We start from the raw sequence: 14504 nt of genomic DNA on the forward strand, positions 1-14504 counted from the left end.
TTAATTTATCTATATCTATATATCTGGTTTGCCATCCTTAATCCCACAGGACAAAGTTGTACATAGGTTCAGTTACACCTTTATAATTCTTTAGACTTAAACTGTTGACAAAGTCTGGGGCTAAGATTGGATCCAGCCACACTCAGGCTCCTCTCTGAGAAGGAGTTTAGAAAGCAAGGTGGTCCTTTCTGCACCTTGTGACTCAATGGGAAGGCTTCTCTAATAAACTTTGTCTGAAGCTCACACTCTACCTGTGACACTAACATCTGCTGGCAAAGTAGCACATCAAGCTGTAGGCAATCCAAGAGACTCCTGGAATGCATGGAGGATAACTTCTTGAGCCCTACCAGAGGGGATGCAATACTGGATCTGTTGGTCACCAACGTAACTGAGCTAATTGGGGACATCCACATTAGAGGTAGCCAGGGTTGCAGTGATCATGCACTGGTGGAGTTCATAGTCCTGAGGGATATGGGTCAGGTAAGGAGCAGTTAGGCCCCTGAACTTTAGGAAAGCAAACCTACAGCTCTTCAGGGAGAGTCAGTGGGATCTCCTGGGAGACTGTCCTCAGGCACAAGGGAGTGGAACAGACCTGGCACACATTTAAAGAAGCCATCCATAGAGTGCAAAAGCTAGTGATCCCTGGGAAAAAAGAAATCAGGCAAGGAAGGCAAGAGACTAGCATGGCTGAGTGGGGAACTGCTGGTCAAACTAAAGGGAAAAAAGCAAATGCATAGACAGTTGAAGCTAGGACAGGTGACCTGGGAAGAATATAGAGACAAAGTACAGTTGTGTAGGGATAGGGTGAGGAAGACCAAGGTGAAGCTGGAACTGAACCTGGCAAAGGACACAAAGAACAACAGAAAGGGCTTCTACAGTTATTTCAACCAGAAAGGGAAGGTCAAAGAATGTGTAACCCCCCCAATAAACAACACTGGTAAACTGGTAACAATGGATGAAGAGAAGGCTGAGGTACTTGACAACTTCTTTGCCTCAGTCTTCAATGGCAACCTCTCTTCCCACACCTCTTGAGTGGATGGACAGCAGAATGGGGACTGGGGGAGCAAAGTCCTTCCCACTGTAAGAGAAGATCGGGTTCATGACCACCTGAGGAATCTGAATGTACATAAGTCTTCCTCCCTACCACAGAAGTGCTTATCTGTTCTATCCATCAGCTGGTGCAATAGCTCCAGGCATTCTCCCCCTCACATGAATTGGTGAGATAACACAGGCTTGTCCAGTAAGGATTTACCTCTGACACCAGATGGGATACAATAAACATCTTGCCTTGAGAGCAGGATGTAGGGAGATAAGCTGGAATTTCTGTCTGACAGACAATTCACTTTACAAACTATAAAAGCGACACAAACTTTCACAAAGTCAGAAGTCTCCTACACACACTCTGGAAACATGTAGGACTTCTCTCCAAAGTTTGGATGCAAACTTTGTGGTTACTTTCCCAGGAACTGAGTAAAAGGATTCTATGTGTACTCCATCATCAATTCGGTGGTAAGCTACATTGACTCCTAACCTATACTATTTCTTCACTAGCTGTAATATAGGCACCTTTTATTGTACACTGTATTTTATCTACTAGTAGTTCTTTTTGCTTTATCCTGTGTATTAAGTAGTCTGTTTAAAGTATTATGTCAGTTAATATTGTGTCTATTCAATAAATAATTCATTTTAAAATAGACTTAATTTGCCATTCTTAAGAACTTGGGAGCAAGAACCATTTGGGGTGCAGGCCACCTCAAAAATGAGCTACTACCAGAAATCTGAGTCAAAGGCAGAACTTGTCTAAACTCTCATCTCCATTTGTAACAGGGACCTGGCATGACACAAACAGTGTGGAATAAGAGGTGGATACAGTTCTGGTTTCAGGTGAGACAGAGTTCATTTGCTTCTCAGTAGCTGGTACAGTGCTGTGGTTTGGATTCAATATGAGAATAATGTTGATAACACACCGATGTTTTGGTTGTTGCTAAGTAGTGCTTACCCTAAGACAAGGGCTTCTTCAGTGTCTCATGCTCTGCCAGTGAGGAGGTGCACAATAAACTATGAGGGAGCATAGCCAGGACAGCTGACCTGAACTGGCCAAAGGGATTTTCCATACCATGGAACATCATGTTCAGTATACAAACTGGGGGGAGTTGGCCATTAGCCACCAATCAGTGCTTGGGGACAGGTTGGGCCTAGGTCAGCAGATGGTGAGCAATTGTACTGTGCATCACTTGTTTCACTTGGGTTTTATTCCTCTGTCTCCCTCTTATTGCAATTACATTTTAAAATTATTGTTGGTTTTGTTACTATTATTTTTACATTTTACTTTTTTTTCCTCCTAATCAACTGTTTTTATCTCAGCCATGGGTTTTATCTTTTTCTGATTCTCCTCCCCATCCCACCAGGGAAGGAGGGGTGGAAGTGAACAAGTGGTTGCATGGTACTTAGTTCCTGCCTGGGATTAAACCACAACACAGCATGTTCTCAAAACTGACAGTAACAGTGGTAAAATCACTTAAATATATATGTGTATATATATATAACTATCAGCAATTGTTTAAAGCACAGATTTATCTCCTAAAAATCAGTTAGATTTGCATCAGTACAAAATAGCACTGATTACTGCAGTTACACAAAACAGTTTTTCAGTTATCTCCTGAGTTAGAGAAGATAAGCAATAAAAAATTGAACAAATTATTGTTCTTGCATTAAAAAGGTACCCAATGTTTTGATGTCATTATATAACACTTACTGTGTAACATTATTACAAAACACAGGCACTGGAAAATAAGGAGATGATTGCTGACAGCCAGAGCAGATTGCGCCTGACAACTTTAGTGGCCTTCTACAATGGGGATACAGCAGTGGTGGATGAAGGAAGTGACTGATGTCATCTACCTGGACTTGTACAAAGGTCCCTTGGGAAAATGTTTTTCTAGGTGCTGGGGTCCATCAGTGCTGGTCACTTTTTAAACATCACCTCCTAAGGTCACCAGGAGCAGGCAATTCCTAAATATAAGAAGTCAAGCAGGCCAGGCAGAAGGCCGACTTGGCTGAACAGGAATCTTCTCTTGAAAATAAGGCAAAATTGGAAGGTGTATGCCAGGTGGAAGCAAGGTCAGGTGACATGGGAAGAATACAGAGATGCTGCTCGGCACTGTAGGGAGAAAATCTGTATGGTAAAGCTCAAATGGAGTTGAAGCTGCCAGAACTGTGAGGGATGATAAAATGAGTTTTTTCAAATATAATAATAGCAATAGGTAGTGTAAAAATAATATCGGCCTATTACAGGATGAGGATGGTCACCTCACAAACAGGGACATGGACAAGGCAGAGGTGTTTAACGCATTCTCTGCCTATGTCATCAACACGGATGATGGACCAAGGGGGTCTCCGTGTCCTGAGCTGGAGTACCATGACTGTGAGAATGATCTACTCCTAGTCAACCCTGAAATTGTGTGGGATCTGCTGCTCCAGCTGGATCCCTACAAATTTATGGGGCCTGATGTGATTCATCCAAGAATCCTCAAGGAACTGGCTGATGTCATCACAAAACCTCTCTCAATGATTTTTGAGTGGTCTTGGGAATCTGGAGAGGTCCCAGCTGACTGAAAGCTGCCGAACATTGTCCTGATTATCAAGGGCAGGAAGAAGGACCACAGAAACTACAGGCCTGTTAGTCTCGCTTCAGTGCCTGGTAAAGTGATTAAGATTATTCTGGGAGGTATTGAAAAACACCCAAAAGACAATGCAGTCATCGGTCACAGCCATCATGGCTTCATGACAGGAAAGTCCTGCTTATCAAACTTGATTTCCCTTTTTGATAAAGTAACCCACCTAATTGATCAAGGGAAGACAGTTGATGTCATCTTTTTGGATTTCAGTAGAGCTTTTGATACTGTCTCTCACAGAATCCTTCTGGACAAAATGTCCAGTACACAGGTGGATAAACACGTCATGTGATGGGTGAGCAACTGGCTCACAGGTCGGGCACAGAGAGTTATAATGAATAGGGTGACATCAGATTAGCAACCTGTCACTAGTGGGATTCCTCAGGGCTCCATCTTAGCCCTGTGCTCTTCAACACCTCCATAAATTACTTGAAAGCAGGACTCAAAGGGATACTAAGCAAGTTTGCAGATAATACAAAACTGGGAGGAGACGTTGACTCCCTCAAAGGTGGGGAGGGTTTGCAGAGAGACCTTGACAAATTAGGGGACTGGGCAATCACCAAATGCATGAAGTTTAACAAGGGAAAGTGACAGATTCTCCACCTGGGATGGGGCAACCCTGGGTTTATATACAGACTGGGGAATGAGATGCTGGAAAGCACTGCCAGGGAAAGGGACCTGGGGGTCCTGGTCAACGGAAAGTTGAATATGAGTCAGCAGTGTGCCGTGGCAGCCAGGAGGGCCAACTCTGTCTTGGGGTGCATTAGGCAAAGCATCACCAGCCAGTCAAGGGAGGTGATTGTCCCGCTCTGCTTAGTACTGGTGTGACCTCATCTTGAATATTGTATGCAGCTTTGGGCACCACAATACAAGAAAGATATTAAGCTATTAGAGAGCATCCAAAGGAGGGCAAAAAAGATGATGAAGGGCCTTGAGGGGAAGCTCTGTGAGGAGTGGCTGAGGTGACTTGGTCTGTTCAGCCTGGAGGAGACTGAGGGGAGATCTCATCACAGTCTACAACTTCCTTGTGAGGGGAAGAGGAGGGGCAGACACTGATCTCTTCTCTGTAGTGACCAGTGACAAGACCTGAGGAAACAGCCTGAAGTTTTGCCAGGGAAGGTCTAGGTTGGATATTAGAGAAAGGTTCTTCACCCAAAGGGTGGTTGGACACTGGAACAGGCTCCCCAGGGAAGTGGTCACAGCCCCAAGCCTGACAGAGTTTGGACAAGAAGCTTTTGGACAATACTCTCAGGCACATAGTGTGGTTCTTGGGGATGGTGCTGTGCAGGGCCTGGAGTTGGACACAGTGATCCTTGTGTGTCATTTCCAACTCAGCATATTCTGTGATTTTTTGATTCTCTGATTCTGTGATGTGACAATGGACCACTCAATGGATAAGGAATTGGCTGGATGATCACACTCAAAGAGTTGCAGTCAACAGCGCAATGTCCAAGTGGGGAGCAGTGACCGGTGGTGATCCTCAGGAGTCAGTAGTGGGACTGGCACTGTTTAACATCTTTGTTGGTGACATGGACAGTGAGATCGAGTGCACCCTTAGCAAATTTGCTGACGACAGCAAACTGTGTGGTGCAGCCAACACATTGGATGGAAGGGATGCCAACCAGAGGGGCCCTGACAGACTTGAGAGGTGGGCCTGTAAAAACCTCATGAAGTTCAACAAGGCCAAGTGCAAGGTCCTGCACCTGGGTCGGGGCAATGCCAAGCACAAGTAAAGGCTGAGTGAAGAATGGATTGAGACCAGCTCTGGGGAGAAGGACTTGGGGGTGTTGGTGGACAGGAAGCTTGATATGTATGTATTGGTTTCGCATGGCCTGGTTTTTGGCAGCAGGGGGGCCACAAAGATGGTTCCTGTGAAAAGCTGCTAGAAGCTTCCCACCATGTTCAACAGAGCCAATGGCTGATGGCTCTGAAGATGGACATGCTGCTGGCCAAAACTGGGCCAATGAGAGAGGTTGGTAACACCTCTGTGTTTACATATTTAGGAAGAAAATCAAAACAAAAGTCACAAGATTTGCTTGTAGTTAGAGGAGGAGGTGAGAATATGTGAGGGAAAACAACATGGTGACACCAAGGTCAGTGGAGAAGGAGGGGGAGGAGGTGCTCCAGGTGCTGGAGCCGAGATTCCTCTGCAGGCCGTGGTGAAGTCCATGGTGAAGCAGGCTGTCCCCCTGCAGCCCAGAGGTCTGCAGGGGATGCAGAGAGATCCACCTGCAGCCCATGGGGGAGGTACCTATGCCAGAGTGGGTGGATGCCTGGAGGAGGCTGTGATCCAGTGGGAGACCCGGTGGAGAGAGGGGGCCCCTGCTTCCAGGCTGGAGCAGCCTGTCCTTGGAGAACTGCACCCCGTGGAAAGAGAGCCACATCACAGCAGTTTTAGGAGGACTGTGTTCCTATGGGGGGAGGTCATGTTGCAGCAGGTGTGATATGGCTGATGCTTGTGAGAGTGGATGTGGATAGATAGAAGGCAGGAGACTAGAGATAGTGGTGAAAGTAATCTCACCCCTAAAGAGTTACAGCTGTGCCAATTATCAAGCATTAAGAACAAGCCTGCCCTTAATAGGCCACAGCTGGATCCAATTAAGAGGGGTATTATAAAAGAGCAGGTTGGTTGGTTGAGGTGGAGTTTGTTGGCTGTGCTGAGAAGAAGGAGTCAGTGCTGTGAGGAGCTGCCCCTGAGAAAGCACCGAGAAGGTGTGAAATCTTTGCAGCAAGACGGCAACAAGTGGACCCACGCCGGAGAGAAGTTCACAGAGAACTGTCTCCCATGGGAGGGACCCCATGGTCTCACAGGGGAAGGACTCCTCTCCTAGAGCAGCAGAAGAAAATCTCAGTGATGAACTGACCAAAACCCCCATGCCCTGTGTCCCTGCACTGTCAGTGTGAAGGAGGGAGGAGCTGGGGGGGAAAAAAAGGTGTTTTAAGGGCTTATTTTACTTCTCATTATCCTCCTCTGATTCTGTTAGTAATAAAATTCACTTTGCAACCTTAAGTTGAGCCTGTTTTGCCTTTGAAATATTTCTCCCGGTCCTTATCTCCCTCATGAAGTGTTAGATAATTTTTTTCCCTCTGCCCAGCTGTGGCAGGGGAGGGTGACAGAGCGACTCTCATGGATGCCTGGCATTGGGCCAGTGTCAAACCACGACAATGTCTCAGCAATGTGTCCTTGCAGCACAGACAGCTAACCATATAAAAAATAATCTGCTTCAAAGGCTGCCTCAAAAGGACCATGGCCAGCAGGTCGAGGTAGGTAATTCTTCCCCTCTACTCTGCTCTTGTGAGACCCCACCTGGAGCACTGCATCCAGCTCTGGGGTCCCCAGCACAGGAAGGACATAGGCCTATTGGAGAGAGTCCAGAGGAGGACCATGAAGGTGATCAGAGGGCTGGAACACCTCTCCTATGAAGATGGGCTGAGAGAGTTGAGGCTGGCCTGTTCAGCCTGGAAAAGAGAAGTCTCCAGGGTGACCTTATAGCAGCCTTCTGGTACCTAAAGGGGGCCTACAAGAAAGATGGGGAGGAATTTTTTACAAGGGCATGTGGTGATAGAACAAGGGGGAATGTCTTTAAAATGAAAGAAGGTAGATTTAGATTAGATATTAGGAAGAAATTCTTTACTGTGTGGGTGGTGAGGCACTGAAACAAGCTGCCCAAAAAAGTTGTGGATGCCACATCCCTGGAAGTGTTCAAGGCCAGGTTGTATGGGGCTTTGAGGAACCTGGTCTAATGTAAGGTGTCCCCACCCATGGCAGGAGGGTTGGAACTAGACAATCTCTAGGGTCCCTTCCAACCCAAACTATTATATGATTTTATGAAATCTGAAACCTTCACACTTATATCTTGTTTGGTAGTATAACTGATGTGGTATATTCCCTCTGGCCAGCTTTTCTGTATGTGAAAGAACTCTAGCTGCCCTGCTGAAAAAACAATGGATAAAAGAATGGGATAGTGCTGTCGCTGCAACACTGAAAACACTCACCATTTTAAAGTGCAAGCTATCAAATACACTGAGGTTTTGTTGGGTTTTTTTATACTTAGTGGAGTCAAATATCTTTAGATTGATTATGTAAATGATCAAAAGACATTCCTGACATTGTACCATTTCAGAAAGTGTTTACAAGTCTTACATAGAAAGAGTGTCTCATTCTTGGAAAAAAATCTTAATGGCTAAACTTTATGGATGATCTAGTAATTTTATTTGTCCTGTATTTCAAAGCCTGTTTTACAACTTAAGAAATTAGCAAAGCAAAAAAAAAATCTGAAAAATTAAAAACTACCCTTAAAGTCTTTTTTCTTCTGGCTTTTAAAAAATACAGGTTTACATTTACAGTACACTTAATAAAAATACAGCATTTGTTAACTAGATGTTTAGAAGTTCAGGACAGCAGCAACTTTCTACTAGCAAAACCAGTCAGCCTGTCTGTTTAAGGGATTAAGAGTAAACTAAATGTTCCATCCACAAAACAGAGATAACTATTTCTTTTTAAAAGACAAAGGTTAAAAAATGAAATTATGCTACATGGCAAAAAATGTACCATGAAACCATAAAAACGGTGATGCTACATGACACAAAAAGTACCTTCTAGTGTGTTTTACCTGAAAGTAATACAGAAAACAGACAGCATTTAGAGGGAAAAAGTATTTGTTCCGAGACAAACTTCCTAGTTACTCTGTCTAGGTCAGTTTAAGTTACTAATTTTCTCTACAGGGAAACTTGTCTCACAACTCAGTAAGAAATTTCAGTAACCACCACAACTCAAAAAAACCCAGTATGAATTCTTAGTCCAAAATAATAAATATACTTACCTGTGTTTTGAGTGAGATCTTTTCCTTCTAGATTGGGATTTTGAGCTAGACCTGGATTCTGAACGAGAATGGGAACGAGATCGACCACATTTTCTTTCGCTGCTCTTTCCAGACTCTGAGAGGAAGAAAACACTGCAATGTAAGCTCAGAATATTGAAAGATCCCAGTTAACAATCTGGCACAAGTGTAATGTAACACACATAGAGTGCAAGGGGCCCATGCTTTGCACATCTTCCTTCTTTGTTAATATCCTTGAGAAACATCCAATAAAGTCATTGCATATACTCATTGAGTGCAGCCACCCTGCAACAGTACACATAAACCAGATAATTATAAACAGCTAGCTCTGTTAGGAATGGGATTTATGTTGCTGCCACAATGCACAAGATTACAACAGGCTCTGCTCAAGTATGTTATTTAATTTAATTAATTTTTAAAATAACTTCAGAAGAATAAATTTAGATGGCAGAGTTTTGAAAACAAGCATAAAATGCAAATAATAATTAGTACTTTTTATACTTTTAAATATTCCAACGATTGTACAAATAATGAAGTTCTATTCCTCAAATGCTTTTTTGGGGGAGGAAGGGATGGAGAGAAGGGAGTAAAAAGTTTGTCCCAAAGGCCAGGAATTCAACAGAAAACTTACCAGTGACCTCTGCAGACTGGTTCAGAGTCTAAAAGATTATCATTCTGCTGCTTAACACCAAGAAAATCTTCGAACTATTTTTCGCACAACTCTCAAAAAAGAAAGTACTCTATCCCCCCCAAAAAAAACCTCAAGACCCTCCACCATCTAACCTATATAAGCTAATATCTGTGTCTTTTTGTAAGAAGACAAAATCTGGCTGATGAAAAAATGTCTCGCTTTGGAAAGACAGGTGTCTGCTAAGGAAGGCAAGAGCCTCCCCTGAAATCGAAAATGTAAACCCCCTCCCTCCGAATTGCTATAAATTTGAAATTAAGGGGGGCTCTCGGGCAAAGATATGGGAGCAGGAATAACAGTTCGTTATTAGGGAAGAAAATAAAAATAAAACAAACAGTGCAGTAAATCAAAATAACACTGACAGAATCAGCATATAACCTGACACCCTGTGGGTCAGGGTGTTGGTAGCAGTCCAATTGGAATTGTGGCTGCAGTCCTCCTGGAGTAGCAGGTGTGGTTTTGTTAGAGCAGTGATCCTGTAGAAGGGTGTAGCCTTCCTCTGAAGATCCAGTGGAAGAGGCAGCTGTTCCTCTGGGAATCCAGTGGAAAGGCTGTTCTGCTGTCCCAGAATCTCAGATTATATCCAGTTAGGAATGCTTGGCTCCTCCCTCTAGGCAGAGCATCTCACAGTGGGATGCGGTAATTTTATCAGTCATGCAGTGACAGTCAATGGCCCATTAACACATGATATCTCCCTGGAGGGAGGATGGGTTGTGGAAGAGATAAGGAAAACTGCCTAATTAACAGAAGATAACTGCCACACCTCTAACAGATGACAAATAGAATACACACTGCTTGGCAATCTAGGACATTATCCACCCCTTATTCTATTGCCATCTGCATCACAATGAAACTTTATACACAGTTCTCACTTAAGACTAGGTTTCCCTGTGGTACAAAAAGGCTTTCTCCATCTTTCTGCATTACCCACCAAGTGTAACCAGGTCCTTGAGCAAAAACAATCCCACGGATGGGTTTGTCTTTGCCTGAGGTGGGATTAATCCAAACAGTCTTTCCTAAAATACCGTTCATATGTACCACAGGAACTTTATCTCCATCCACTGTGTGCAAGGGTTCAGTCTGGAAAGGACCAGCTAGACTGATGGACCCTTGGGTGTTGACCATCCAGGTGACTTTTGCTAAGTTCATTTTCCAATTTCTAAAAGTTCCCTCGCCAAGTGCCTTCAGAGTAGTCTTAAGAAATCTGTTGCACTGTTCAACTTTCCCAGCAGCTGGTGCATGATAGGGGATATGATATATCCATTCAATACCATGTTCCCTGGCCCGGGTTTTGATAAGGCCATTCTTGAAATGGGTCCCGTTGTCCGACTAAATTCTCTCAAGGCTGCCATGTCTCCACAGGACTTGCTTTTCCAGGCCAAAGATGGTGTTCTGGGCAGTAGTGTGAGGCACAGGGTAGGTCTCCAACTAACCAGTGGTGGCTTCTACCATGGTCAGCACGTAGTGCTTACCTTGGCGTGTCTGGGGCAGTGTGATGTAGTCAATCTGCCAGGCCTCCCCATACTTGTACTTGGACCACCGCCCACCATACCATAGGGGCTTTACTCGCTTGGCCTGCTTGATCACAGCACATGTCTCACAGTCATGGATAACCTGCAAAATACTGTCCATGGTTAAATCCACCCCTCGGTCTCGTGCCCACTTATAGGTGGCATCCCTCCCCTGATGACCTAAGGCATCATGGGCCCATTGAGCTACGAACAACTCCCCCTTATGTTGCCAATCTAAGTCTATCTTTGACACCTCTGTCTCTGCTGCCTGATCTACCTGCTCATTGTTTCGGTGTTCCTCACTGGCTCTACTCTTGGGGACATGGGCATCTACATGACAGACTTTCACAGATAGATTTTCTACCCAAGTGGCAACGTCTTTCCATTCATGAGCAGCTTTCCTCTACACTGCCAGTTGGCCTTTTTCCTCCTTTCCAGCCAGCCCCACAGAGCATTGGCTACCATCCACGAATCAGTATAAAGGTAGAGCTTTGGCCACTTGTCTCTCTCAGCAATGTCCAGGGCCAGCTGAACAGCTTTGAGTTCAGCAAGTTGACTTGATCTACCTTCTCCTTCGGTAGCTTGTGCAACCTGTCGTGTGGGGCTCCATACGGCTGCTTTCCACTTCCAGTTCATTCCTACAATGCGATAGGAACCATCAGGGAAGAGAGCGTAACATGTTTCCTCTGCTGATAGTTGGTTATAGGGTGGAGCTTCTTCAGCATGTGTCACTTGTTCTTTCTCCTCTTCATCAGAGAGAACAAAGTTTTCACCTTCCAGCCAGTTTGTAATTATCTCTAAAATCCCAGGGCAATTCAGGTTTCCAATACGGGCGCGCTGCATGATGAGGGCAATCCATTTGCTCCATGTGGCATCAGTGGCGTGGTGGGTAGAGGGAAACTTTGCTTTAAACATCCACCCCAGTAGCGGTAGTCAGGGTGCCAGGAGGAGTTGTGCTTCTACGCCAATCACCTCCAAGGCAGCTTGAGCTCCTTCATAGGTGGCAAAGATTTCCTTCTCTGTTGGAATGTAGTTGGCTTCAGACCCTCTGTAACTTCGGCTCCAGAATCCCAGTGGTCGGCCTCGAGTCTCCACAGGCACCTTCTGCCAAAGGCTCCAGGACAAGCCATTGTTCCCGGCTGCAGAGTAGAGTGCATTCTTCACATATGGCCCCGTCCTGACTGGGCCAAGGGCTACCGCATGAACGATCTCCTTCTTGATCTTGGCAAAAGCTTGTTGCTGTTCAGGGCCCCAGTGAAAATAGTTCTTTTTGTGGATGACCAGGTAGAGAGGGCTCACAATCTGGCTGTACTCGGGAATATGTATTCTCCAAAAACCTATGTGCCTAGGAAATCTTGTGTTTCCTTCTTGCTGGTTGGTGGAGACATTACGGTGATCTTGTTGATGACATTGGTGGGAATTTGACGCTGTCCATCTTGCCACTTTGCTCTCAGGAACTGTATCTCTCGAGCAGATCCTTTGACTTTGCTCTTCTTGATGACGAAACCGGCTTTCAGGAGAATCCAGATGATTTTCTCTCCTTTCTCAAACACCTCTGCTGCCATGTTCCCCCACACAATGATGTCATCGATGTACTGCAGGTGTTCTGGAGCTTCACCCTTTTCCAGTGTGGCCTGGATCAGTCCATGGCAGATGGTGGGGCTGTGCTTCCATCCCTGGGGCAGTTGGTTCCAGGTGTGCTGCATGTCCCTCCAGGTGAAAGCAAACTGAGGTCTTCATTGGATCATTGACCATACTTTCATAATTTCTAAGCTTGTTGGCAACAGAACCCACTGTCTCTCAGTTGCTATCAGCATTAATCATTGCAATGAAGGTGGTGTATTGAGATGGCCCTAGATTTGCCAGACTCCACAACATTTGCCCTGTGCACCTGACCTTGTCGGGGTCATTATCATGCTGTCCATCCCTCCCAAACTGTACCTCCAATACTGCCACTTCTCTTAGCTGTTGGATCCCTTCCTCAAGGGTCTTCCAGCTCATTCTATGTTGCTGCTCCTGCATTCTCTCCCTGTGGACAAACCTCTCTCTGACACTCATTAAAAGCCACTCCCAGAGGGAAAGGGACCCTGGCTCCCTTACAAAAATCTGATTCACACCTGAGTCCTGGGTCAAGGGTCCCAAATTCCTTGCCTCACTACCGTCCAGCTGGACGCCTGTACCCATAAGGTCCCAGTCCCAAAGTAGCCAGGTTGTATAAACCTCATGTCCCCGTCATACAATGCCTTTGTGCAGATTATGGAGACTTTCGTACATCAGGGACTCGGTGATGATTGCAACCTCTGGCTCCTCTGTGGGTTGTGAGGGCCCTCCCTTATCTGGGTGCTCTGATTTCATCTTAGATCTCCTTGTTTCTACAGGGGCAACTGCTGCTGGCTGTGACTGCCTTTGCAGTTCAGCTGGAACCTGGACAGTTGTAATATCTGTGGGTTCCACTGCTGCACTATTAGACTCTCTCTCTTTGAGGAAGGGGGAGAGCTTCTCACTAGCTGGGGAAATATACTCCTTCAGCATCTGTCCCATCTCGTGTATCTCCTTCACCAGAACCCACACCCAATCTGGGTAGTTTATTTCTGAGGTGGGCTGTGGGGCAGGGTCAGGCTCTAGGGCAGCAGCATCGCTAGTCTCTGGGGTAGGTGTCAGGGTGGTTATCCAGGTTAATCTTCCCTTATCTCTAAGTGCTAAATAGAACAGGTCTATCAGCAACACTAGCCCCTGTATGATATCATTACTATTTAGAGTGGATCTGATCCCTTAAAAAACTGGTGGGGCAAACCCAAAGAGATGGTTAAAGTGTTGGGAGAAAATTTCCCCTGGTGTCATTTCCTCACAGCAGGTGCCATTATTAGAGTAACCCCAGAAACATACAGTTAGTGTGTGAAAGCTCTGAATACATGTGCCTGCTTTCCAGAGGAAATTAAAGATCCATTAATTCCTCACCTTATTCACTCATAAAACAAACCGGATAACAGCCACAGTAGCTTCGGCTATAGGACCCGTGTTTAGATAAGGGCCTGCAAATGGAAGAAATACAGCAACGATCACGTGCCTCCCAAACCACGGTAAGCTGGACCACATGGTGTCGCTTAATGAGGTTTCTACAGCAGCACACAAAAAACCCTTTCTGGTTCTATGCCCTCGAGTCCCATGTAGGGCACCAAACTCTGTCTCGCTTTGGAAAGACAGGTGTCTGCTAAGGAAGGCAAGAGCCTCCCCTGAAATCGAAAATGTAAACCCCCTCCCTCCGAATTGCTATAAATTTGAAATTAAGGGGGGCTCTCGGGCAAAGATATGGGAGCAGGAATAACAGTTCATTATTAGGGAAGAAAATAAAAATAAAACAAACAGTGCAGTAAATCAAAATAACACTGACAGAATCAGCATATAACCTGACACCCTGTGGGTCAGGGTGTTGGTAGCAGTCCAATTGGAATTGTGGCTGCAGTCCTCCTGGAGTAGCAGGTGTGGTTTTGTTAGAGCAGTGATCCTGTAGAAGGGTGTAGCCTTCCTCTGAAGATCCAGTGGAAGAGGCAGCTGTTCCTCTGGGAATCCAGTGGAAAGGCTGTTCTGCTGTCCCAGAATCTCAGATTATATCCAGTTAGGAATGCTTGGCTCCTCCCTCTAGGCAGAGCATCTCACAGTGGGATGCGGTAATTTTATCAGTCATGCAGTGACAGTCAATGGCCCATTAACACATGATATCTCCCTGGAGGGAGGATGGGTTGTGGAAGAGATAAGGAAAACTGCCTAATTAACAGAAGATAACTGCCAC

General features: G+C 45.3%; 1 protein-coding gene across 7 annotated transcripts in view; it reads right to left on the reverse strand.

Moving 5' to 3' along the window:
- LOC135289177 (splicing regulatory glutamine/lysine-rich protein 1-like) overlaps positions 1–14504 on the reverse strand; it is an 87075-nt gene that overhangs the window by 43821 nt on the left and 28750 nt on the right. For all 7 annotated transcript variants that reach the window (XR_010351970.1, XR_010351971.1, XM_064402613.1 and 4 more), the window contains one exon: positions 8498–8612. Coding sequence is in view for 5 of the 7 variants with exons in the window: in XM_064402613.1 (XP_064258683.1) it covers positions 8498–8612 (115 nt within the window). In the remaining 2 variants the exon portion in view is untranslated. The remainder of the gene's footprint in view (positions 1–8497; positions 8613–14504) is intronic.

Source organism: Passer domesticus, chromosome W (genome assembly GCF_036417665.1).
Source record: "Passer domesticus isolate bPasDom1 chromosome W, bPasDom1.hap1, whole genome shotgun sequence".
NCBI lineage: Eukaryota > Metazoa > Chordata > Aves > Passeriformes > Passeridae > Passer > Passer domesticus.